Source organism: Perca fluviatilis, chromosome 7, assembly GCF_010015445.1.
Source record: "Perca fluviatilis chromosome 7, GENO_Pfluv_1.0, whole genome shotgun sequence".
In the NCBI taxonomy this organism is placed as follows: Eukaryota; Metazoa; Chordata; class Actinopteri; order Perciformes; family Percidae; genus Perca; species Perca fluviatilis.
Genome location: NC_053118.1, coordinates 26,967,525 through 26,993,701, shown reverse-complemented (window position 1 = coordinate 26,993,701; position 26,177 = coordinate 26,967,525). Strand labels below are relative to the sequence as shown.

Below are 26,177 nucleotides of genomic sequence, written 5' to 3'. Positions count from 1 at the left end.
TGAACCAAGACTGGACAGACAGCAGAGAAAAGGGTAGGTGGGGAGCGACTGGGGGATGTGGAGAGTGGAAGGTGTAGGGTGGAGGCAGTCCTGGGATGCATGGCAGCGTGATTTATGGACACCTTTTGAAGTGAGCTCATTCAAGCCACACGGCCTGCCTGCTGCATTTTAGAGCAGGGACCTTCTCCTGGCGCTACAGCAAGGGGGCTAAAAGACCCTTAGGTCATCAACCTCCACACGTGTACCACTCACATATGCACTTCCTGATTGTGACAATTCATCAGTGTGTGTTTGGTTTTCAACAAGCAAAAATTGAGCTGCCTGGGCATCCAATGGACTCATGACTGCCTCCTCACTAACCTGTTTAGAGGTCAAAGCAAACAGTGAGAGTGACAAAGAGGAAAAAGAGGAGGTCCCTCTCTGGGATCTTAAAAAATTGGGTAAAGAGACATACGTTCCTACAGAGTCCAACTAATTTAAATTTTTGCAGAATTATCAGTGGGAAATTTACAGGATATTCAGTAGTCTAAATGGCAGAGGTGGAAAAAGTACTAAAATATTGTACTCAAGTAAAAATACCTATCTGAAAAATTACTCAAGTAAAAGTAATAAGTAGTTCATTTAAAATGTACTTTAAGTAAAAGTTACGTAGTTACATAAAAAAAAACTGTAAATCGGGGCAGGGGGATCTCTCCCATTTAGTGAAAATAGAACAATGGGTCATAAATCCAAAACTATTTTGTTTTTAATTAGAGAAAATTCTATACAAATGTATACACATGTAATAACAACATAACACGTCACACATGACATTTAAGACCCTTAGAAAGGTATAATGTGCAATTTTAGTTCAGACCATCCCATAAAACGTTTTCAAACAATCAATTGAAAGTAAAAGTACCATACATTGTTAGTTCTGAGGGCCATCCTTCTTTTCTTCACAAACATTAACAACAGTTATAATGCAAATCAAGGCCAAATCACGTGTTTAGACTCCATAAATGGGTTAGACCCTAATGTTCACAGCCCAGACTAGCATCTAGCTTCTACACACCTAAGTAGCCCGTATGAGCTAATTAGATGTATGTGAATATATTTAGCCAGTCTCCTACATACGTTGTCCTACGGCAGGGGTGGGCAATTCATTTTCCCAAGGGGCCACATGAGAAACAGGGACTGTTGTGGAGGGCAGGACCAATATTAATTTTATGTCAGGCGGCACGTTCTCAAACGTCTTTTTTTTTCTTTGGGCATATTTACGCAGCAGAGTCCACCAAACACTCTTTAATAAACTCCCCTTCAGAAAATGGCTTACTGTTTTTGGCGATTTTGTGGGATATCACAAAGCTGGTCTTGACGCTTGGTAAAAAAGCCTTGTTGCGTTTGCAGCTTAACTAGCAAAGCGTCAGATGTCCGTGCCTGCTCTGCATCAGTCCAGTTGTTGTATTTCTCTGCGTGTTTAGTATTGTAGTGGCGATTCAAATTATAATCCTTTAACACAGCGATCTGTTCTCCGCAAACTAAGCACACGGCTTTACCTTTGACTTCAGTAAATAAATACTTAGAAGTCCATGTTTGGTTAAAAACTCGGCACTCTGTATCGTCCTTTCTTCCTTTCCAATGAGCTGACATTTTTGAGGGATAACAGCTCATTCACGTCTCCCGTTCAGTTCACGGCTCGTAGGTACACGGCACCATTTTGACGCTACAAAGAGATCACCTCCCGTTTTCCCGCATTCCACTGACTAGCATACATTTTGGCGCCACTTTGACAGTGAATAACTTTACATCTGAAGCATTTAAAGACTCTATTTGTCCGTTGTTTATTTCTAAAGAAACACGACCATGTATAAAAGGCTCCATTACCTTGTACCTCACGTTATGGCTCCGTAGCAGACGTTTTTATAAAAATAGGCTAACGATTGTGTCATAACCAAGTGACTTACTGTCGCACAGTAGAGGAATTACTGTATAGTACAGGAGAAGCTCGCAGGCAGTTTGGACTTACGTTAGCTGTTTAGGTTTAATTACTAATGTTAACTAGCATGTTAGTGATGAGCCTGTGCCTATGTTATCTCCTTACATATACCTACGCTCTCCGTCTCTGTAAGATTGGGAATGATTGAGATTTCTCTTGGCACAGCTACCAGAAGACTTACAACTTTCAGATACGTTGCTCACGTCACATCTGCGTCTTCGAGCTCAGTTGGAGGCTGCGCAGTAACGCTCAGCTAGTGAGGTGCTGGTGAGGATCGAGGACTAAGGCACATTGCTTGGCAGTAGTCCTTCCCAGTGCCTCAGTCTGGTTTGAATTCATCATCTATTCGATGTGCTGGGATCTTTCCACTTTGTTTGAAACTCGTTTCCTAAATACATCAAATTGTTTGATCTTATCAGCTTCATTTATGCGAGCAGAAAAGCCGGGGATTGTGAATATGAGCAGTAATTACACTCGAGGGGAAGTCCTCACAAAGGGACTTAAACCAACTGAGGGTGTGTGTATGCAGCTGCTCAATGTGTCTGCTCTTACTGCACAAGTCACCCATTGTCCCCCAGTTTGGCTGCTGTGTTTATTTTTTGTTTGATCCCTCTATCTACCCTCAGCTTTGTGTGTTCACATGTGTGTGTGCATGCATACTACTGAGAGTGTGTGACTACACGTGCACGTGGCTGCAGGTGTGTCTGTGTCTCTGCGACTTTGTCCTTCTGTAGGACTGTGTCAGTGTGTTTAGACATAACACACCTGCTTTTTCATTGTGACCGTGTGTTTGCAAATGTGTGTGATCATCTTTCTGAGAAGTCCCAGGGATGCCTCTGTTTGGGGTAATAAGCACTGTGTGTGTGTGTGTGTGTGTGTGTGTGTACTGACTTGGACATCCTCATTGTTATCAACCCCACACTGGTGAAAGGGGTTGTTGCCCAGTAGGAAAATAACCCGCATTCGGTTCTCAAAGGACATACCAGAGTAAAGGAAGAAGACATGTTTTTTTGACAGGAAAATGGTGCACAGGGATGTTTCAGAGGTCAACCCACATTGTAACGTCTATTTTTAGATGTTTGGTTTTATGCGGTGGGATTTTGCTGTGTGGTGATTATAATGCACATATAATAGTATGCATTTAACTGTATGCACTGGTGACTTGTGAACGTTTTTTTAATTAAGTTTGACCTGATTTCCTACATCTGCATTACAGGCTCCGCTGTAGAAAAAGGAAGTCTAAAATCTCCCTAAATGATCTTAGTTTGGGATGTATTATTATATCTGAGTTCCCTGATGGGTTCAATAGTTTTTATGGCATAAACACATCAATTTTCACTTTGCCACGGCATCCCTAATAAAACGCTGGGTTGTACCCTCAGTCAGCGCTGCGCAGGATGAAACGAGAGCTAAGCGTCACTGCCAAGAGGTTTATGGTCCAGGGGAATGAGGGCACTGTTTACATGTTGCCAGGGAGATGTGTCTGAGAAGGGGAAAAAATGGCTGTATGTACTGGAAATGACTTCTTAGATATTCATCCCAGTTGTTTCACATTTTGGCAGGCCCCCATCGATTTTCTAAGCAAACGTAATGCTTTTTTCCCTTCTTTTTCATATGAACCCATCTTCTAAGGGTTACAGACTCGGGCAGGGAGAGGGTGAGTATTTTGGTCTGTTGCGGTTTGGGAGCTAATTCGTGCAGCTGTTGTCAAGAATGTAGATTTTTCTTAGTACTGCTTATAATGTATAATACCCATGAAAGCCCTCTGCACACAGTGATTGGAAACATCCACCTGCTTATAACAACATATTGAATGTTCGTGAGTAGGGATGTTGGGATGTATCCTTTAAAAAAATAAATACCCGTCTTGTCTGGACATTAACCTCAGGGTCAGGTGCCATCACTGCAGCCACAAGCCACAAGTCTGAATGAGTTATAAATAATTGCTAACAGTTGTGGGTGTGTACTGCACAGTTGTGTGTGGCATGCTTGGATTGCTGAGTGTGCAGCCTGTGAAACCTTATCCCAGCTCCTTGATGTCCTGGCTAGTTGCGCTGACTCAGCAACATTAGGAGACCACCTGGGAATGACCAGTCTGCTGGAGCCATTTTGTGTCTTTTGGTTCACAGTTTGGTCTTCAGTACCTGTGGGTTACATAAAGCGTAAACAGCAGTGGTCAGGACACGTTTAAGTCAAAATGATGACGCAGGCATATCATCATGCTGACTGGGCTTTTTCAATTCTTTTAGTTACATTTAACTAGTGGATTTTATACTATACAACTATATAATTAGTTACCTGTACACAATGAAACAGTGTTAAATCACACTGTAACAAGAATGAATTGGATTTTCATTCAAAGAGGTAATCAGCTGAGCTAAAAAAGGCAAAATTAAAAGTTTTTTTTCTTTCTTCCCCTCCTGATATACTTTGCTCACATAATTATATATAATAATGAAAGAATCTGCTTTCGTCCTGTTTCATTATTTAAGTCTTTGAGATCTGCATTACCATGAAATGAGAATGAAATTTCCCTCTGACAAAGCACAGGAACAACTGATAAGATAACTGACAGTATTTGGGCTTATATCAAGGCCACAAAGCTGTACAACACACACTTTTCTACCAAAGTTAAAAAAAAAAAAAAAAAACATGTCCCATTTTCTATCACATCAAAAGCAAAAACGCCAAGTAAAAGCATCCTCAATCCGTAATCATTTCATGGTCCAAAACTCCATAGCAACAGTTATTGGCTGCAAACAGGACACTTTTGAAGCTGTGGTGGAGAAGAGGTCACTGAACAAACTGTCATCTATCATGGATAACCCCGACCACCCTCTCCACCCCACACTAGTCTAACAGAGGAGCACCTCCTCTAAGAGGCTTCGACAGCTTTGATGTTGCACGGACCACTACAAGAAGTCATTCCTACCACAGGCAATTAAACTTTTTAACACTTCTGAGTGTTACATAAGACTCATAGACATCACAACTGCACTAAGTGCATCTTGCACAATAGGTTTATCTACAGCTTTATCAATACTAGTTAAACAGTTGTACATTTTAATTCTCAACTTGTATATATTTTAAATTATTTGTTCTTATATTCTATCCTATTATTATTTCATGTATATTCTATCCTATTATTTCATGTATATTCTGTATGTGTCCTGTGTGTCTGATATTTTGCTGCTGCAACACTGGAATTTCCCATTTGTTGGGATCAATAAAAATCTATATCTATCTATCTATCTTATTATCTATCTATCTATCTATCTATCTATCTATCTATCTATCTATCTATCTATCTATCTATCTATCTATCTATCTATCTATCTTCAAAGGCATGTGCTTCAAATCCTTTATACCTGTTAGCCTTGACAGTTTAAAGCAGTTTGTGTTATTTATATGAGAAGTCCAGAGGTAATTTTCCATTGTGATGACTTGCGAGACATGCACTGTGTCTGTCTGGCCTGTAGCAAAGACACAGACAAATGTTGATATTACTGTTTTGCCACTGAAGATATGTCATCAGAAGGGCTCTTTCTTTTCCCCTTCTGGAGGTTGGTCCTGTGAAAATAACATCCTCTCAAGGGGCTTTCAAACCAGTAACTGAATCACCCAGCTTGCAAGTGAAAGTACCCTGACCTCACTATGCATACTTCTCATTCTGCTCGGCTATGAATGGAGACTGTGTTGTGTTACACAGTACAGTAAGCCAGGGTGCTTTGAAAGTGAATAAATTTATTTAAACAATGTGCAGATCCACAGTCCTCAGAAAAACAAAGCAGGTGTCAAAACTGAGATGGGTCTCCGCTAAACAGTGAAGGCTTCAGATTTCAAAGGGATGCCCTATCCCTTGAATCACAGGGTAGATGACGACAGAGAGGATGTGAATATATCAAGGATAATGACTAAGATATCCATTTTTGGGCACAAATCTGCCTTGGGAAACTTTGGAGTGAAGGGGTCCCTGGGATTAATGGCCATGTTTGTTTAAAGACAAATAATATAGTCTTCCTCTCATACGGAGGCCTTAGAACAACCCTGCTCAACTTATTTATTCTAAAACCAGTGGCCACACCAAAGCACTGAGTGAGATCCCCAGAAAATATAACTGTTACCCTGAGATGTTTCAGCACCTTTCTCAGTTTTCCTTTTACTGTGTACAGTATGCGTATCTGTGTGATGGTACAGTTTTGTTCAGCAGGCATCAGCTTTTAATCTTTTTGTTGAATATTGGCTGTTTATCACACACTCTCTTTAACTCCATTGTTTCTGCATTCCTTACCTTCCTCTCCTCTCACCACACTGTTTACCCCCTCAAAGTGTATCCAAAGATCAGCTAGCAGACTGTCAAGATTTGCTTTCTCTCTCGCTCCACCTTTCCCTTTGCCATCTAAACATTTACCGGCAAATACCAGCACAGAGGGAGAAAAAAAAAAGACAACCTTTCTTGCATTCTCCAGGCAGTGACTCTCCAAAACCTCCACTGGCACACAGGAGTTGACTGCATAGTTTCCCCAATGCAAACCAGATGTGAAGCGCTAATGTATAGCAGCAATTTTTTGGGCTTCAAAGGAAGGCCAAAAATGTAGTCTTTTGGTCATCCAGACACACAGTGATATATGAATAAATTCAGATTCATTCCTGAGTTCCAAACTTTCCCTTGTGGTGGTTGGGACAGCACTGTATGATTTAAAATAATTGCGATGTTATTGTTTGGTGTTGGTGGAGCATTGTGGAACATTGGGATTGAGACAAGCTTGTGGAAGGGGACAGATGAGCGGTGACAATTGCATTTTCAGCTGTGCATTTCTTCAGCAGTTTTTGCCATCCATATGCATGTGGAGTCCTCCCTGCAAGCACGTCCTCAAGTCTCTGTGTGCCAAGTAACTGTCAGATTATGACAAATGTATGTTTTAAGTACAACTAAACATACGTCAGTGCAGGCTTGTGCAGTGCTTTCTGTTTATCCTTTGTACTCATTTAAATCACCATATCAAATCCTTTAATAATAATTGAGTCCAGAAGGTTTGACGTACAGTTCTTTTAGGCCATCTGCTATTCACTTGCAGCTTTACTCTAATGCTGCAGTGTGTACCACACAACAGAATCAAGGCTAATATTAAAAGACATCAAGTCATAACCCCACACTTGCATGGTCATTAAAAGTTGCCAAGAAGGGACAAATTACAAAGGCCGTGGTGACATTTGCTGCTGCAGGTAGTCATTTTCCTCCTTTATGTTTATGTTGTTGGCTTTCATTTGAGCCCTCTGTCTCCTCCCACTCCACACCAGGCAGTGTTTAAACGCTCAGGGACAATAACAGGTTAGCGCTCCAGTGTCTGGTCCTGCAGCCTGTGCTGTATCGTCAAGTCTGACCCAGGCTCCCACAAAGAAGCAGTCTCAAGTGCCCCCGGAACGACCCCCACCCTTACTCCCCTCCGCCCAGCCACAGCTCTTGATGTTATTAAAAAAAAAAATCAGCTTTGTGCTTATAGGCGTGTGTGTGTGTGTGTTATGTGTGTGGCCCAGGTTCTCCTCTAATGCAAGACATTTTACAAAAATGACAACACTCGTAGAGTCACTGGTTGTTTACTCTAGCTGAACAGTCGCTGACCCCATCGTATAAATGATGACTCAAAGCCGTCATGTCAATGTCATGATAATTGCATTTTTTTTGTCTCACAACTACACTAAACTGCCATTTTTATGACCTTTTTAAGTAAGCAAAAATTATTTCTTAACATTGGAATTACAATACTTTTTGTATGTCCACAATGAGTACTTGTAAGCTTGTTTAAATAAGCACATCTGTTTATGAATGGGGCTGCTGCATTATCTCTCCTTCATGAGCAATTTCCTCCTCTTCCTGTGATAAGATTCATTGCCTCAGAGTGTCCTTTTGATTACTGGACTTCTTTTATCTGATGCAGCGAAAGCCAGCAGGAACTGCACACCAAACTTGACTAATAACAAATATCTTTCAAAGTCCAACTTTTGTGTTGTTTTATTGTGACCTGAATGGTTCTAAACTGTTGCCCATGCAGACAATTAGTCATGTTGATGTGATTTAGCTTGTGGAGAGACCAGTCTCATAGAATGAGTGGATCTGGAAGCTTCTTCTAAAGGAAAGCTGACCTCGGTTTTTCAGTCCCTTAAAGAAAAACATATTGTAATCCCTCTGACATTGTGTCATAAACACAAGTTCTGGACCATTAAAAAAGTCTTGTGCAATTCATGTCTTTGCCTTTTTGGCATTAGTCACCAAATGGAAAAGTCTTCGATGGTCATGAGGTGCTGGAATAACTAAGATCAGACGACTTCTCCATCAGGCTCCTTTCAAGTGGCCACTGGACTGAGACACAAATGAACTTTTCTGAAGTGTGTTTTTGACATTGTACTTTATTTTTGATATGCTCAGCCAGGCCATCAAATGATATACTTAAGTGTCCAGTGCTGTACTTTTTTTCTACATCTCAAAGCCAGCCAAGGAGCTTAACTGTATCTGGAAGATGTCCAGACACCAGACAGAAGGCAATGCGATGGTGTCTGTTTATCCAAACACAGCTTTCCTCTAATTTGATTTAAGACTTGTCAGACTGTAGGTTTAAGATCCTGCTCCAGTATTCATTTGCCTCTAAATGTCACCTTTTTTTTTTCTTTCTCTCTCTTTTCTTGTCCCACTGTTTTTTTTCTACTCTGTTGCTTCCTCACTCCCTTTGGGACATGTATAAAAGGAAACAGTGTGTTTTTTAAGGGGACCTGCTCAGCAACACACTCTTTCCTCTGGTGTGAGTCTATTTGCTGCTAAAAGATCACACAGTTAAAGGTGACTGATGTGCTTTTGTAGCTACTTTCTTAAAGTAAATCAGATCTTACTATGCACAGTAAAATCCACACTTGTTAAAGTATTCACTTGGACATAAAAGCGTACTATGGACCTATAAACACAGACGTAACAAATAGAGCAGTTGCCCTGGTATTGAAATGGTTTCTTCCTAACTGCATTGCTTGCAGACCTCATTCTACAGCACAGCCACAACGTTTGCAATGTTCCCCACTTGGCAATAAACCAAACCATTTTGAAATCGTCAGGCATCATTGGCAGACTGTGATGCTATTTCCACCACCGGTAATGTTGTCTTATCAGAATGGATACAGTTGCAAGACTTCTGCTCTGTGACCATAATTTATGTTGGAGATATGACATTTCCACATTGGCCCTGCATTATCAAAGCCACAAAATGTGGGGGGTTTTTTGTTGTAAGGAAGGGAAAAAACAGAGTTAGCTGTTGTCCCTTATTGACACAATGTCAGCAAGTGAAAAAACAACAGCTGCTCCACTGATATCAACTTTATGGACTCATGGGAAATAATTTACATTTAGCTTACAATAGGGCTTAATTTCCTTGTAGTGCTAAATATAAAGAAAATATGCCCAAAACATTGAAAGAAAAACATCCTTTGTCCTGAAAATACTTACTTGCTTACTTGTGAACCTAGAGTTAGATTTTGTGTTTTTTTGTTTACATTTGTTTATTGTAAATAGGCCTGTTGGTAGGTGCAACAATACACTATTAATGTAACAAACTGATCCACAATAGGTGTCTGTAGACTTTTTAACTAGTAAATTAGAAATTACAGTTTCGAAAGTCAGTTTTAATGACTTTTACATTACATTCCAAACGTGAACATTTTCAGTGCAATTTATATATTGCATTTCATTATACATTTTCTATAATTAGTCGACACAGTAATGTCATCTTTTTCTCCTCTAGTGTAAGGTAGAACTTAATGACAGTGAGAGACATTGGAGATGAAGACATTTTGTAGTTATTTTGTCATTTTGCTTGTGCAGCACACAACCATCTGCCCGCTGTGGTCAAGATGATCTCTCTTTTCTGTTGAAGTAACATGATGTCAAGTGCTTTGTCTAGTCTTAGTAAAACAGGTACTTTACAAGCAGATTCTTCTAATGGATGGCAGGGAAAAGGGGGGAAGAAATGGCAGGCTCGTTCCCAGCAGGCTGTGCGGACTGTTCATTTGGAATCAACCAGAGCGTAAGCAAAGTTTGGGCTGGGGATTAACGGGCCTGCCTGTGAGACCGGTCTGGACAGGGTATCTGCTAGCCCTTCAGTAACCAACCATGACTATGTTGCCCAGCAACAGCATACAGGCCTGCTTGCTTGCATTGGTCTGTTGCTCTGTAGTATCTCACTATTGGCCCTGAACTTCACCCCCTTATGCCAATCAGGGAGGGTTGTGAGGACTAGTAGAATGTAGCCTTGGCATTCTTTTGCTATCTTACATCCGGATGACTAAATGTCTGTTTGTAGCCCCGGAAAGAACTGCGGAATATTAACTAAGGGATTAAACCCGACAAATTCCATCATTGTAATGGATGATGTAGGGCCTAGAAATACGCGACACAAGAGGAATTTTCCTGCTTATACCATGCCAACAAAATGCTGTATGTAATCAGAAAAAAATAGTCATTAATTTACACATACAACAAATTCCGATCTTACTTTTCCGTTTAAGAAAAATCACAAAATGTAGTTTCTGAGCCTCCAAATTTCTGTGAACAACACACTGAGGATTTTGGTTTTCATTAAAGGTCCAGTGTGTAACGTGTTTAGTTGTACATTATCAAAATCTGTGTTGCCCGTTCACAAACTTGTCCTTTTTCATGAATATTTACCACCACCATCAATTCCAAGTATTCCTTTTGGCTTGAAATTTTACATTTTCATTTGCATGAACTGGGGTAGACGCTCCATAATCATGCGCCATCTTGTAATACGTTAGCCAGTAAGGGACATACAGGATATACTGCTCCGCCTTTTGCGTTTTTGCTGTCACTTGATGAACTCACAGGTGCTGCTAATTAGAGCTGGGCAATATATCGATATTATATCGATATCATGATATGAGACTAGATGTCGTCTTAGATTTTGGATATCGTAATATGGCATAAGTGTTGTCTTTTCCTGGTTTTAAAGGCTGCATTACAGTAATGTGATGTAATTTTCCGAACTTACTAGACTGTTGTAACTGTTCTATTATTTACCTTTACCCACTTAGTCATTATATCCACATTACTGTCAAAAATCTCATTGTGTAAATATTTTGTGAAAACACCAATAGTCAAAACTATAATATCGTTGCGGTATCGATATTGAGGTATTTGGTCAAAAATATTATATTTTATGATATTTGATTTTCTCCATATCGCCCAGCCCTACTGCTAATGCTGCTAATGGGTATCGTAGCTTCCCGGCCCCAGCAAGTTTGAAGAAGGAAACATGGAGGACCACACGTATTCAAAATCCAAATTTCAGGAACAGGAGTCTTCTTCTTCGCCCAGAAAAAGAAAAAGGATATTGAAAAGAGCAAGAGACCGGCGTCATCAGAAAAAAGCATGAAGGCTACCGTAGCTGTAATACGTACTTTGAACTGCGCGGCGCGAGAGAGTTGATTGCGATATATGATCTCAACGCTAAATGGGAGAAATTCCTACACATTGGACCTTTAAGCTTGTGGTGGGGCTAAAATTATTATTATTATTAACGTTTGTACGTAGGGAAAGGAATAACCACAGCAAATTCATTCATCTGTTTTGGAAATACCTTGCTTTTGACAGACTGATATGTTCATTATCAGAATGTCAGTGTTAACCGGCCTTTCATCCAACAGAACACAGCCTCGCAAGGCTTAAGGAAACCAGATAGAGACATTTCTGTGGAGTCATTCATACTGACCAATATAGCTGCATTTAATACACATTTTAGTCTCTCTCTCAGATGAACTCCCTCTGGATCATTATAGAGAATGGAATGCACTATTAAACAGAGATCCCCACGCTGTGCTGCAATACTATAATTAAATTCTGTACAATATTTCTGGACTATTGTCTTGTGTGGAGGTTGTGGGGATTTCTTTGAAGCCCACATTTTCCCTAGCAGCCTGAATTTAGTTTACCTTGCACGGGAGCTGGATTCTTGCGATATCAAGAGATCATGCGAGAATCGCGGGATCGTCCTATCAAACGAAAATCTATCTTGTCAGGCTTCAAATAATGAGTTTGAGTCTGAACTACCAGCTCACCGAACCAATCAGCTTCCGGTGAGGAGCTACTGGCAGCTACGGCATGGTTTTTAGGTGTGTGTGATGGCTGCAACTGTTTTGCACAAAACAACAATGGCGGACGTAATAGACGGATGTATTTTTTGAAAGTGCTTGCCCTTTTCTAGACCGTTTCCAACGATGGCTTCTCAAATGGTTCTGTGCAACAAACCATCTGGCGTGTCAGGTTAGAATTCAGTCACAGCTCTGGTATACGAGAACATTATTAACCCAGAGTGGGGTTCTTAGTCACTGGGTTCTGTACATGAAGGAGATGAACCTCTGCTGGGAAGCATATACAGTAGTAGATACAAAGCCCTGTGAGAACTGGACTGGAGTTCTATCATGACCCAGATCCAACTTTTCTTATCTCTTCTCTCCCTTCTCTTCAATTTGGGATTGTGGGTTTTGGGTCAGCAATTACTGCATGCAGTCACGTCTTAGTCCATCGCCCAGGGGTCAGTGTACTGACGTCATGCCCCTCTCTGTGGGAGCCTGTGCCATCAGGAGTTAATTTCAGGCTCTGCATTGGCCAACACTGATACTCAAAGTGAATCTCTCTAAAATGGAAACACAACAAGACCTGGAAGTCAAAACAAGCCCTTCTTCTGATTCTAAAGTAATACATATTCATGAATCAGGCTTTGGAATCTTTGCAATTGAGTGTAACATTCTCATCTGTGCTTTAGTGAGTTCTCCGTTACTGAGTCTGGCTCAGTGGATGTACATTGCTGGGATAAAGCCTGACATCCGGCGCATCGGTCACGCACCAGATTTTCCTCCCCCTCTCGTTATCTCCGCTATCGGGGCTTAGCACCACCCAGGACGGTTGTGATAAGTTTAAAGAAATACAAACAATCCAGAGCAGTTTTTTTCCCTATCCCAGAATACAGTAGATAGGTGGTGTAGCCAGGCCATACTGCAGTGCTGACACAGCAGTGTGGAGATAGGTCTGGCAATGCGAGACTATCCGTTACTTAATATTAACCTGATTGCTGGCAAATTAGCACCTCTCTGGAGGCCATATAAACCTTTTATAGAGAAGGAGACTAGCTAAGGCTGCATGGGACTAGTGTGGAAATAATGCGACCATGAGCAACAAGTGATCTATCTCTGGTATAGGGACGTTGGCTAGTTACTGTAGACATCTGCATTTGAGATATTTCATGACCTACTTTCTGCAGCCTTTTAGTACATGGATATGTTGATGATACATATGAATTCGGGAGGGGCAATAAAAAGCTGTCTGATTTGCTTTGGAAATTAAAGCTGACATCAGACGTCATAGCATTGGCCTCCCGGCATTGTGAGTCATGCCTTGTCTCGTTCTCTTACCTGGCAAGCGAAGGCAGCACATACCTACCTAGCACTGCAGATAACATTAAGGTCATATTGCTCATTTTCAGCTCTTTACTTTGTTGATCTAATGTTGAGATTGTGGTTATGTGGGCTGATGGCAACGCCTGACCGATAATGTGTGTCAAATGTACAGTAATTGATGTTAAAACACAGTTTTGCAAATTCAGCACCTGGCTGTACATTAGACAGGCCAACCATAGCTGCTTATTCTGACATTTTGCCATAACCTTCAGATGGTTACTATAAATATATGATATAAAGATGTATCCATTCAGTCACTAGATAGAGAGATATGGCAATCTAGTGATGCCAGTCAGTTTACACACACGGCTGCAGGGGTGTCGGGCATTTACACTTTCTAATTTACGTCTTAGAGCCGTCAAAGGGTGCTGAGAGTGTCTCTCCAGTTTGGGGAAGTGGTGTTGTGTTAACAAAAAGCCTGTCGCTGGGTTGACTATGAAGGCTGTTAACAGGTGAAGTCTGTTGGATCTTGACTTTCTCACCCCGACTCATTAAGAGCTTTTGTCTCGCCAAACGGCTGAGACAGATGAAACATGAGAGTCTGGGACTAATGTTTTCTTTGATGATGGATCCTGTGTGATTTAGCTTTCAGTCTTTGTTCCCTTTTCTGTGTCACCCTGTGTTTTAGTGTGTGTGTATGCATGTCTCCTCTGTGAATTGTATATGCTGTTTGTGCACTTGCGTAGGTGAACGTTTTTGTGTGTGTGTGTGTGTGTGTGTGTGTGTGTGTGTGTGTGTGTGTGTGTGTGTGTGTGTGTGTGTGTGTGTGTGTGTGTAAGACAGGCAGCAAAGGGCAAGTTTGCAGTTTGATTAATTATTATATCAGAGGCGATTATTATTACTGGGTGGTGGGAATGAGTAGCCAGCAGTGCACCCTGCCAGAGGGCGGTATCACTTATCACTGGGCTTTCCTCCAGCCATGCTGTAATATTTTGGCAACCTGATATTGTTGCCATAATGCTCTCACAATATTAATCTGTCACTTTGTTGTGTGCTCAGTCATGATCAAGGGGCCTATCGCACTGTGAAATCCATGTACTTAAGACAGTACACCTCCTGTATCTGTATATGTACTGTAGTTGCATCTTGCATCTGTAGTTGCTGACAGGAAGCTACTTTTTAGGGAGTCATGTTCAAACAGCTTCAAGTGTCTGGGTTTTTGACACACGTAAACACTCACAAATGATTCATGGGGTTTCTGAATCGGTTGGTGGTCCATGCTCTACTCGCAAATAGGGATATAAATAAATAATATCCTTGCCTCATAAATATTTACAGGTGTGTGTGATGGCTTCACATGCAAGGATGCACTATTGTATTCCCACTTAGTCATAAGAGAGGGGCTTTAATCTTTATGTTGCAAATTTTGAGTGGTTGACAGTGACAGGAAGGAGTTTGGTAGTTACCGAGAGAAAGCAACGTAACAGCTCCCTCTCTTGTCTTGTCCCCTCCCTCTGCATCCACCACACTTTCATCACACAGCAATAAAACTTAATAGGCATTGTGTGCTGCCTCTCTTGTTGCTCTATATCATTCTCACTCTTTTTCTACTTGCTCCCACTTGCACAGCGTGTTTTGTTTGAGCTCAGCTCCATTGCTGGTACAAGCCAAAGTATTTACAGCGTAAATATTGGCAGGGAAAGTCTATACTGATGTCCAACTGCTGTGCCGGAAAAGGTGACTGAATCACTCCTCAGGACTCTCCCTCCTTTTCTTCCCCTCTTCTATTGTCCCTCTGTTCTTGTCCTCATCTCTTGTGGATTTGTTTTTGTTTTTTAAAAATGTTGCCGACTCGAAAGTCTCCTTTCTGTGTTTCAGGTTTACAGTAAATAACAATGGCTGACAGTTTTGACTGTGACAACTGCAAGGAGTCCTTGTATGGCCGCAAGTACATCCAGTCAGATGACAGTCCCTACTGCATCCCCTGTTACGACAGCCTGTTCTCCAACACATGTGATGAGTGCAAAGAGCTGATTGGCCATGACGCAAGGGTAAGGCATCCATTTTGACATGATCAGACATGCAATCATCTATCTTCTGCTCAACAGTAACAAGTAGAGTACATACAGTATTTCAGTTGAAACATAACATTTATTTTCTGAAATACATGCACTGGAATTAACCACATTTATGACCTTAGTCTTTCCACACTGTAAGCCACATTTTAACAGTTTAAACAAAGGTAAAGCACATCAAAGATCTGTTCTATTTAGGTTCGAGCCATTTTTTACCATGTTTTGACATGGCGTTGGATAGCTGTAACAAAAGTTACATCATGTTAATGACGCATAATACATGCTAAATGAGGCGTGTTCTTTATACTTGTGTGGCAAGACATAGTAAAGGCTAATTTAACATGCAATTATACAGGCAATTTCCACTAAGTCCACATAAGCCAACGGGCTAATTTTGTCTAAGATTGTAAAAATGCAGCATGAGGGAATGTCTCCCTCTTCACCACAATCAAGTTAAAATTTAATCTTCCCTTAATGGAAAACACTAACATGAAGTGGATCATTTAAGACTGGCCTACGCTACTTATTGAAGTTTACAGAATGGAGCATGTTACAGTGCTTAGTAGTTTGCTTAGCTAAGGAGGCCAGTGCGTTATCAACACCCTCATGGGCAGTTGGTGATAAATAAAGCCAACATGTTCTTGGCTCAGTATCCTTTAGACAATCAATTCAACATCCTTGTGAGACTTTTCTTTTTTTAAAGAAGTGTGCTCACAAATATATTACAGTCTGAACACGTACACACAGAGTAACCACATGCTTGTTGCTGCCTATGCAGACATGTGTCAGTTTGAACCAGACCAATCCAACACTCCTCTCTGCTCCTTTTGTAGCTTTTCGTCCTCCTCTGAAAATGTATAACATGAAAATAAACAATTATAAACTCAAAATAATAAAGGTACATTCATTTTTGTGCTTTATTTATGTAATGACCTCCAAATTCCTTGTTGTCTCCTCTTGTTCTGCTGCCAGGAGCTCTTCTATGAGGACCGGCACTATCATGAGCACTGCTTCCGCTGTTTCCGCTGTGATCGCTCGTTGGCAGACGAGCCTTTTACCAGCCAGGATGAAGCGCTGCTCTGCAATGACTGCTACTGTAATGAGTTCTCCTCCAAGTGTGTAGCTTGCGACAAAATCGTCATGCCAGGTAAGGGTGCAAGACATTTGTGCATAAAGAGATTTAGGTGTTGAGATTTAAGACTCTTTCCATCTGTGCTCTCTGAATGACTCATTTTCCAACTATTTTTTATGTTTAAAATATTTTAAAAAATAGCTTAACTTAAACTCTAGGAAGAGCGAGTTGATTAAAATGGAATAAAATGAAAGAGGCAGTGACATGTGAAATACCTTGCACATAATGCATTTGACAGCGCCATATATTATGGTACTTCAGTCACCCACTAAGCATTAGTCTCATTGTCCCACATTTTATTTTCCATGTAGTATAAAAATTCAAAATTCAAGATAGATGTATAGGCAAATGACTTCGGAAAATGATGACATGGCAAACTCCAGGAAGCAGGGTGACTGAAAAGTACAAGGTAACAGATCAAGCAGATATAGAATGGTAAAGAGGTTTTATAAAAAAAGATGAAGAGACGAAGGTGAGGGTCCACGATTGAGCAGCAGCCAGTGCTGAATGTGACAGAGTAATTGCCAGTCTGCTTGACTTGTTGTCTGTAAGCCAGATCCCCAGGGCTGGCAGGCTGCCAGCAGACTAATGCTAACAAGAGATAAGCAAGTCAGTTATTTCAGCGCCCCTGTAGCAGCTTACACTGCCCTCATAAAGCAGCAAATTATTTCAGGAAGAGTATGACATTCCCCTTTAGTTCCACTGCAAGTAATCGCATGTTTTCTTATGAAAATAAGGTTTAGAGAAGTAACAAATAGTTATAGAGAGGGATCAGATCAAATACATCTTAACTAGGAAAGATCCTGGGATTTAGTAATATACAATACTGCAAACTCTTGAACATCACTGTATCTTTAAAAATTCTGATGCACTTGTTTGCAAATCTTAACAGTGTTACCTCTCCTCCAATTAAAGAACTAGCAGCCCTTTTTGCCATCATATAGAATATGTACACCCTCAAAAACAGACACACACACACTGATCTTTGTTTAACAACTGGATGCTGTGCTGAAGGAGAGAAGAAACGTAATACCAATGCCAAGATGATTTGGTTAAAAAGATTTCTCTGATAAAACCGCTGCAATGCTCTAAGCGCCAGAGATGGTCACACAAGATGTTGCATGTCTCTCAGACAATGGTCTTTTCTCACTCAGTTGGAAAATCCTCTGACAGACAGCATTTCTGTTGTTGTCACTGTCCACTGTGACAAAGCATCTTATTTTAGCTTTATTTTGAAGTTTGAAAGAAAAAAATATCCATAGGAAATCCATTGATATAAAGTCACACTGAAAACCTACAATTCATACTGTAGCAACAGAGTACATAGTAGCATGTGGTGCAAGAGGCCTTGTAGGGCAAATCAACTGTCCAAAGCATATTGACAATAGACTATATGCAGAGAGCAAAATGCAGGATTGGCTTCCAGGTGTAGGAGGTATTACCTGCATTTTTAATAATTTCAAATTGTATTCAAAGCTCTTTAAGATTGTTGGAATGCTTGTGAAATTGCCCCCCAAAATGATGCGCACTGTATTTAGCATTTCAGATAGTTTACTTTTTATTCTATTTGTCAAATATTCAAACCTAACTAATAACTAACAAGCTAATATTGTCCTCCTTTCGTCCACTGTAATTGCTGTAAGTTTATAACCTGCAGTGCTTTTGCAGGGGAGTTTTGCAGTTATTGACTAGAGAACACCACAGCACACAGCCAGAAGTAGGAAAACGTTAATGCAAAATGTCGGCCCCACACAAACCACTGTGTCACCATAGAATAAACTAAACGGTATAATAAAAAAACTCAACAGCCAAGGGGTAGAAGATGGATTGGTTGGGGACTTGGAGGGGAAAACGGCATTATCCTTTTCTGTACAGCCTGCCGCCAGTTTACAGCAGTAGGAAAGAAGTGTAGGGCCTGTGGTATTATGATTTAAAATAAAATAAATCTTAGTGAAACAAAATGAGTTTTATATGCATCCAAGCAATTGAAGTGTATAATTTCATAGTTCAATAAAAATACCACCAAAAAATACCAAAATGGCCATAACTATCCTATGAAGGATGGGAAAAGATGCATTCTACACTAAAAAGTTAAGACTCCCTCTGCTCTCTGTCATTCTTTCCATCCTTCTTTGTCTTCCTCTGCCTCCTGTCATCTCTCTTTCTCTCTGCTGCTAGGTACGAGGAAGTTGGAGTATGGAGGCTCTACATGGCACGAGGGCTGCTTCATCTGTCACAGCTGCGAACAGCCGATTGGCTCGAAGTCGTTCATCCCTGACAAGGATGAACACTACTGCGTGTCCTGCTATGAGGACAAGTTCGCCCCGCGCTGCACACGCTGTAAAAAGGTCAGTCAAGTTATCAAAGAATTTCCACTGATCCTCACATGGTAGTGAAAGAAACAATGCAAATTCATGGGACAAATGAGTAGGATTAATTCTGGTTATGCAGGAATGTGCATGGGAATATATTTTAGAAGTGAATTTAAAGAATCTCCATGTGACCTTTGACCTCTCTCATTTTCAGACACTGGCTAAAGGTGGTGTGACCTATCGGGACGAGCCGTGGCATAAGGAGTGTTTTGTGTGCACCAGCTGTAAGACACAGCTGGCGGGTCAACACTTCACCACCCGAGACGAGAGCCCTTACTGCCTCAAGTGCTTTGGCAGCCTGTACGCCAAGAAGTGCGAGGCCTGCAGCAAACCAATCACAGGCAAGATTACATCACTATGTTCTACATGATAATATTTATTTACTTATTTATTTATTTATTTAGTTACTTTTTATGTTTGGGTTAGGGTTCAATGCTAAATCTATTACTAATTCTCCTAACAAGATTGACAGCCAGTTTCTGCATTTTACATTGTGTGAAATCTTATTAAAGGGATATTTCACAGTTGGAAAGATGAATATATCTTTAAATTGGGTCACTTATGTAGTAGAAATGTGATTTTTTTTTTTTTAAATTGGTGGCTTCTAGGCCGAGAAAAGCTAGAAAATGTGTTTTTGGCTCATGTGGATGAAAGACACCAAATCCCAGAATGCACTTGCTTCGTTGCTTTAGCGTCTACTCCCAAGCCACGCCTCCCGTTTACATACAGTCAACTCAACTTAAGTGTGTTTTATTGTCATTTAAACCATATACGCGAAACAACGTTTCACAGTGGCTCAAGTGGTGTTACACATTTAAAATATATAAAAACGACATTATATAAAAATGACATTATATAAAAACGACATACGAAACAGGCTACATTTAGTGCACACAAATTATATGCTCCGTAAAGTTCAGCTAACGTTTACTAGCATTAGCGCTTGCAGGGCTCCAGACTGCGACCAAATGGTCGCATTTTGCGACCCAAATTTGAGAGTGTGCGACTGAATTTTACATCCCGTCGGCGACCAGCAAATTTGCCCCCGTTTTTTACACGTTAAATGTCGAAATGTAGGTACCTGAGCACGTAAGCGCAAGCTTATCTGTCCTCTCTGAAAATTGACAGAGAGCGGTGCTCCGACAGAAACACGCAGAGGTGCGATCGGCGCAAACTACGTCGGCTGTTTTGTTGAAGTCACAGTGAGCGATGCCGATAAAGTGGTTTCAAGTATGGTTACAGGTTTTAAAAACTTCACGCAGACAGCGTTTTCTGCTATATGATATTAAAAACAGTCAGGTGCTGTTGACGTTACACTTCCTCTGAGACAAGCAGCAGGCTCAACAGTGTGCAACTGTGCCCTGGTGACTGACTGACAGGCTGAGGTTGTAAGGCAAGGCAACTTTATTTCTACAGCACCTTTCAGCAACAAGGCAACTCAAAGTGCTTTACATGAAACATTAAAGAGCAATTGAAAGCGGTCATGATGAAAATACAACAGGCTAAACAAGTTACAGTGAGTAAGAAATGAATAATTATTCAAGTTAATAGATTGTAGGGATGGGTTTGGGAGGAGAGAGGGAGGGGTTTTATTTTTGTTTAATTTCTTTAGAGTGTAACATATTCTAATAAAATAACATAATGGTGCCTTCTATGTTGCATCTTCAAAAGTGACACTGAATTTGAAACAGCACATTGTAATTTATTAGTAATACAGTGGAAATTAGTAGAAATGTGAATATTTGGTTAGCATGTTGATTTACGGTGTGTGCCCCTAAATTTTCTGGTTGCGCCCCTAAAATTTTCAGTAGGGGGCCACTGTGCTCCTAGTGAAAAAAGTTAGTCTGGAGCACTGGCTTGTGGGCTGTAAACCCTGTAAAGACAGAGTATAAACACAGCCGTAAATTTGCGTGGAATGTAGAATGGTCGGCATTTAACAGTCACAAACTCCACCAGCAGTTAGCAGTTAGTTGGATACAAGCACCCCATTTCTGAACCAGGCAGTCCGTGTTAACACAGCCCACCTCGACTAGCTAGTCTTACCCGGCGACAGAGCAGCCGGCCTGGTAGCTGGATAGTCCGATACAGCCATGTTTCCACAACAACACAAACACAGCAGTCTCTAAACTCGCATTGGGAGTTTCGTTGAAGTTGGATGTAGTCCAGTTTGTTGTCTAATGAGTGGACACTTGCAAGCCGGATTGATGGAACAGGTGGCCGGCTAGCGTTAGCTTTCCACCGGCACACTCGTTTAACGTTCCCCGCTGATGATGTCCCTTTACTGGCCAGATGCATCGAGCAACACCGCTGGTCTCCATAGCCGGCGGACGAAACTCACGTAGTGTGTCGAGTATTCCGTCTGTAATAACGTTTCCTGCATATTCTCCGATCTGTACCGATGTATCCCGGTGGTACACGTGTGCAGTAGTTTGAATGCACATAATTGTTGTTCTAAAATTTCCTTCGGGATGAATAAATCAATCTATCTATCTATCTATCTATCTATCTAAAAGTTTTCTGCTGAGAAGCCAGTAAGCGAGGATTCAAGATGGCTGACACTCGTTTTGCTTCGGCAATCTTCGGAGAAAGACGACAGTCCAACCCCCTATGGGCTGGTTGAAAACATGCGGAAGTAGCTCCTACTACTGGCTGTAGTCCATTGCCTCTGGGCAAAAAATCTTCCGATGACGCAAAAATCTTCGTTACGTCATCGGAAGATTTTTTCCAAACCCACAATACAGAGATCTCTCGTCTCAGGGGGACATGAGGGAGGGAAGCACGGTCATTCGAAACTACTACCGTGTTTCTGCTGATACAACGCTTAATGCTAAATCGGTGAAGTAGCCCTTTAATTTAGATGTTTGCTTATTTAGTAATGGATACCAGCGTTACACAGAAATCATTTAAAGTTTTCAGGGGCCTTTACATTTTTAAAGTCATTATATATATATATATATATATATATATATATATATATATATATATATATATATATATATATATATATATATATATATCAAAAAAGCTTTTCTTCCAAGTTGTTATGTTTTGAAGCGTGCATGATTTGCAACTTCAGTCCTGCTGAATTCAAAGCCAGCCCCTAAGGGCCTGTTCATACCTGTAGTTTCCCGGGGGCGGGAGTAAATACAGGAAGAAGGTCCTGTGTTCTGGACTAGTGCACATTTCTTGCATCTCCATGGTCAAATAAGCTAATTTCATTAAAATGATCAGACATTGTTTTCGCAAGAGACGTTACTATGTCTGCTCTGCTGAAGGCGTCTGTCTCCAATTTTAACGACAGCTGGTTTGACCACTGAGATGCGAGTGACGGACAGCAAGCTTGACCGCAGTCTATTTCTGTGATAGAAACACTGCAAGCTGCTACTGTTTGCTGCTCTGCTGCTGCATCGCAGATTGCTAAACACACCTGACTACAGGAGACATTAGCTCCGACTTGCGGAGTATGTATAGTTGGTGCAGTTCGAGTACGGATCACGTTCTCACCACAAACAAACTTCTCCAGAGTTCGTCTGAAAGTGTACCGAGACCACCTCTTCAATTAGGTCTTGGTACGCTTGTTTGGTCCACTTTTGGTGCGCACCAGAGTTTGATTGCCACGTTCTCACCTGCCCAAACGAACCGCACCAGCGGGGCAAACGAATTCTAGTCCGAATCAACCAAACTAAATGAGGCAGGTGTGAAAGCGACCTAAAGCTCGACAACCTCCCCAAGTTCTCTCACACTACACCGCTCCTCCGCTCTCTTCACTGGTTACCAGTTGCTGCCTGCATCCGCTTCAAGACACTAGTACTTACATACAGGGCCACGAACGGATCAGCCCCAGCTTACATCCAGGACATGGTCAAACCATATACCCCAACCCGCCCACTTCGCTCTGCATCAGCCAAACTGCTTGCTGCCCCCTCACAGCGAGGGAGAACTAATCACTCAACGAAATCCCGACTGTTCACTGTCCTGGCTCCCAAATGGTGGAACGAGCTCCCCATCGACATCAGGATGGCTGAAAGCCTACACATCTTCCGCCGAAGGCTAAAAACACATCTCTTCCGACTACACCTCGGATAATAATAAAAAAAAAAAGAAAAAAGAAAAGAAATAAAAAATGTTGAACCTGCACTTTCATATGTCTCTTTGTAGCTTTGCTTATTTAAAGCTAATGTACTTGCACTTACTACTTGTTGTCTTGAGTTTTGAACCTTCACAGTTGAAAGCACTTAATTGTAAGTCGCTTTGGATAAAAGCGTCAGCTAAATGACATGTAATGTAATGTAATGACATACAGTTTAATCTCTGTCTCATTGCTCTTTTCGTTCCTAGGTTTTGGAGGAGGAAAGTACATCTCATTTGAGGACCGCCAGTGGCATCAGCCATGCTTCACCTGCTCCCAGTGCTCTGCGTCACTGGTGGGCGCCGGATTTTTCCCTGATGGTGACAGGATCTTGTGCCGCGACTGCAACAGCAACCTATAGAGCAGTCATTTACCACATTCTCACCCTTCCTTTGACTTACTTTTCCCCCTCCGTCACAGCATTTCAAGAACCCTGAGTCATTACCGAGGAAGGTAACGCAGGCTAACAAATGCTGCCTCTCAGGTTGTTTTTATATAAAGACACCAGTGGTCCCTGTCTGGGTCTGATTTTCATCTAGGAGCTAGTGCTGCATTGTTTGTATCAACCGCTCCAAAGTAACCTCTTGTACCAAAAAGTTAATGATTTTGTGAAACAAAGTTTATGGAGTGCCTTAGTAACATTACATACTGTATATGTTACTGTATGTTTTATTGAACCAAAGAAATGCGAAATGCTAGTCACTTTGCAACAAAAAAAATCCTTCATATTTTATATTAAAAAAAAGTTGCCACCTCAGGTAGAGGTCGGGCTCTGAAGAGAAGACACAGAACACTGATACAGTATAGTATGTAAAACCTTATAGTCTGTATTTCAAAGTATGGTGGAGGTACTGTTTTAATGCTCTTAAAACTGCAGTTTTAAGCATTTTAATTAAAACATGTCAGAAAGTAAACAAGGAGAAAACATAGAACAACTTTGCTGATTGTGCTTTTAGTGATGTAGTCAGTTTATGGCAGTGATGATCAATAAAGTCATTTGCACTTTTGATATTCTCTTGCTACCATGTTATGTGCACATAAAAACGCAACTAAAAAACATGGCACACAGACCACTTTTTTTGTCATGTATCTGCTTTTGTTGAACTTTGCAATGACACTTATTTTTACGTAAAGTTTCATCTTATTTCTCTCTTTTTCATTTGTTGAAATTTGTTTAATTATTATAATTTTTTATGTTTAATTAATCTTTTTTCTTTTTCTTTTGGATCACCATTGCTCAAAGAGCCAGCATTAATAACCCAAAACAAGCTGAAATTAAATGCAATAACGTGCAGGAGCATGCATGTCTGGCATGATTTGCGTCAATAGTTATTTTGTTGCTGTTAACGCTGTTAGTGTTTTGTTTTTCATTGTTAGTTTGTAACATGTTTGTGAAAAGTTATTAAAAAAAAACTATATTTCATTATTTCAGCTTTGATGCTGGTGAGTCAGAGTTGGCAAATATACATTTTAAGATGGAAATTACAGCATTGAGGGGATAACGGTATAAACTTAACTGTTAAAAAAAGATAATTGATATGGCTAAATGCAACATGGTTGGTTTTATTTGTGAAGTCTTATTAAATAAATTTTCCCTGACTGATCTTTGCTGGGCACTTTTTATATTCTGTGTTTATTAGTGGTTACAGTGAAATATGCATTACTGGTTTATGAGGTCATAGCTTTCTGTGGACTTATGTTTACTGTCTAAGCTGGAGAAAACCCTTCTGGTGTGTTTAATAAGTCTTTCTAGGAAAGATCTGTGTGTGTGTGTAAGAGAGAGAGAATGAGTGCAACAGGGAAAGGGCATAAAAGATAAAAGTGTGTAAGAAAGTTAGAGAGAGAAACCATGTGTGTGTAATAAAAGAGTTTGTGTGTCTGTAGGTTTAAGATATTTGTGTGTGTTGTGAGAGAGAGAGTGAAAGGGAGAGTGAGCGCACATCTGTGTATACGTGTGTGTGTGTGTGTGTGTGTGTGTGTGTTTGTGTGTGTTTAAGCTGAGTCGACTGTTTCATCGCCTTGATGAAGCACACATACACAGACCGCCAGATACAGTCTCCTGTCGGCATTGGTGAAATGTCCTCCTCCCTGCCTGCGTTTAAGATTTTTTCACCAAAAAAGGAAATGGTAGCTGCATGGGGGGAGGAGGGGGGGGGACTTTGTGGTGGAAGTGGGAGAGAATAGAGTGTGGGAGAGAGAGAGAGAGAGAGAGAGAGAGAGGGAGGATGTTCACATCTGGAGTTGCTCCATGGCACTTTCACTGGGGGGGTCAGCTCTACACACGGCCCCCTTTGGATTTATTGGAAGGAGGAGAGGGAGGTGGCGACTAGCAGGAAGGGTCAGAGGAAGAGCTGTGGAGATGTTAACTCTATCATATGGTACATGCACTCTACAAACAGGTTACTATGAATTTGAAAGCTGTTTCAGGGTCTTCCTGATTTTCAGCAACAATGTGTTCTCTCACACTCTTTCTCCTTGAATGTGTCCCATGTCTTCTTTGTTATCGCTGTCAACCAGAATCAAGTTCACCCAACAAGTTCCTGAAAAACAGGACATGTCTACTAAAAAAATGTGGCCTTTCATTTGGCTTGAAGTGTGTAAACAGCAGCATAGCTGGCTTTTCACACTCTCTCACAAGAGGTTGGTCACTTCACACAAAAGATATTGGCCACACAAATTTATAATTTGACTACAATGTCAACCCTCCATGCAAAAACAAACAGCATGACTTTTATTTAGGCTCTGAACATGACAAACTAACATGCTGACCTAGCCAGACTCCCATCAGCCATCTATTGTTGATATAACATGTTAGGCTGCTGCCAATAACGTAATTTACAATTTCACCAAAAAGAGACCTGGGTGTAGTTCACACACTAAACCCAGCTCAGTTTATTTTAGTCAAAGCTGCACATGTCAAAATGTATACTGTGTGTGTGTAATATTGAACTTGTCCTAAATCACAAAGAGGCGGTAAGGCGACAGCACTAACCACTAAGCCCCTGTGACGCCCAATATTACACATTTAGTTTAAATTAAA

At 40.9% G+C, this 26,177-nt stretch overlaps 1 protein-coding gene across 2 annotated transcripts in view; it reads left to right on the top strand.

Annotated features, from left to right (window-relative positions):
- Positions 1-24,741, top strand: part of fhl3a (four and a half LIM domains 3a) — a 34,832-nt gene extending 10,091 nt beyond the window's left edge. The window contains exons 1-6 of one of the 2 annotated variants that reach the window (XM_039807086.1): positions 15,147-15,166; positions 15,308-15,480; positions 16,477-16,651; positions 18,815-18,984; positions 19,163-19,349; positions 23,347-24,741. In XM_039807086.1, coding sequence (XP_039663020.1) covers positions 15,325-15,480; positions 16,477-16,651; positions 18,815-18,984; positions 19,163-19,349; positions 23,347-23,498 — 840 coding nt within the window. In that variant the 5' untranslated portion in view covers positions 15,147-15,166; positions 15,308-15,324 and the 3' untranslated portion in view covers positions 23,499-24,741. Of the gene's footprint in view, positions 1-15,146; positions 15,167-15,307; positions 15,481-16,476; positions 16,652-18,814; positions 18,985-19,162; positions 19,350-23,346 lie in introns of those variants that run through there. The other variant, XM_039807085.1, reaches the window with a different exon arrangement.
- The last annotated feature ends 1,436 nt before the right edge of the window (positions 24,742-26,177 follow it).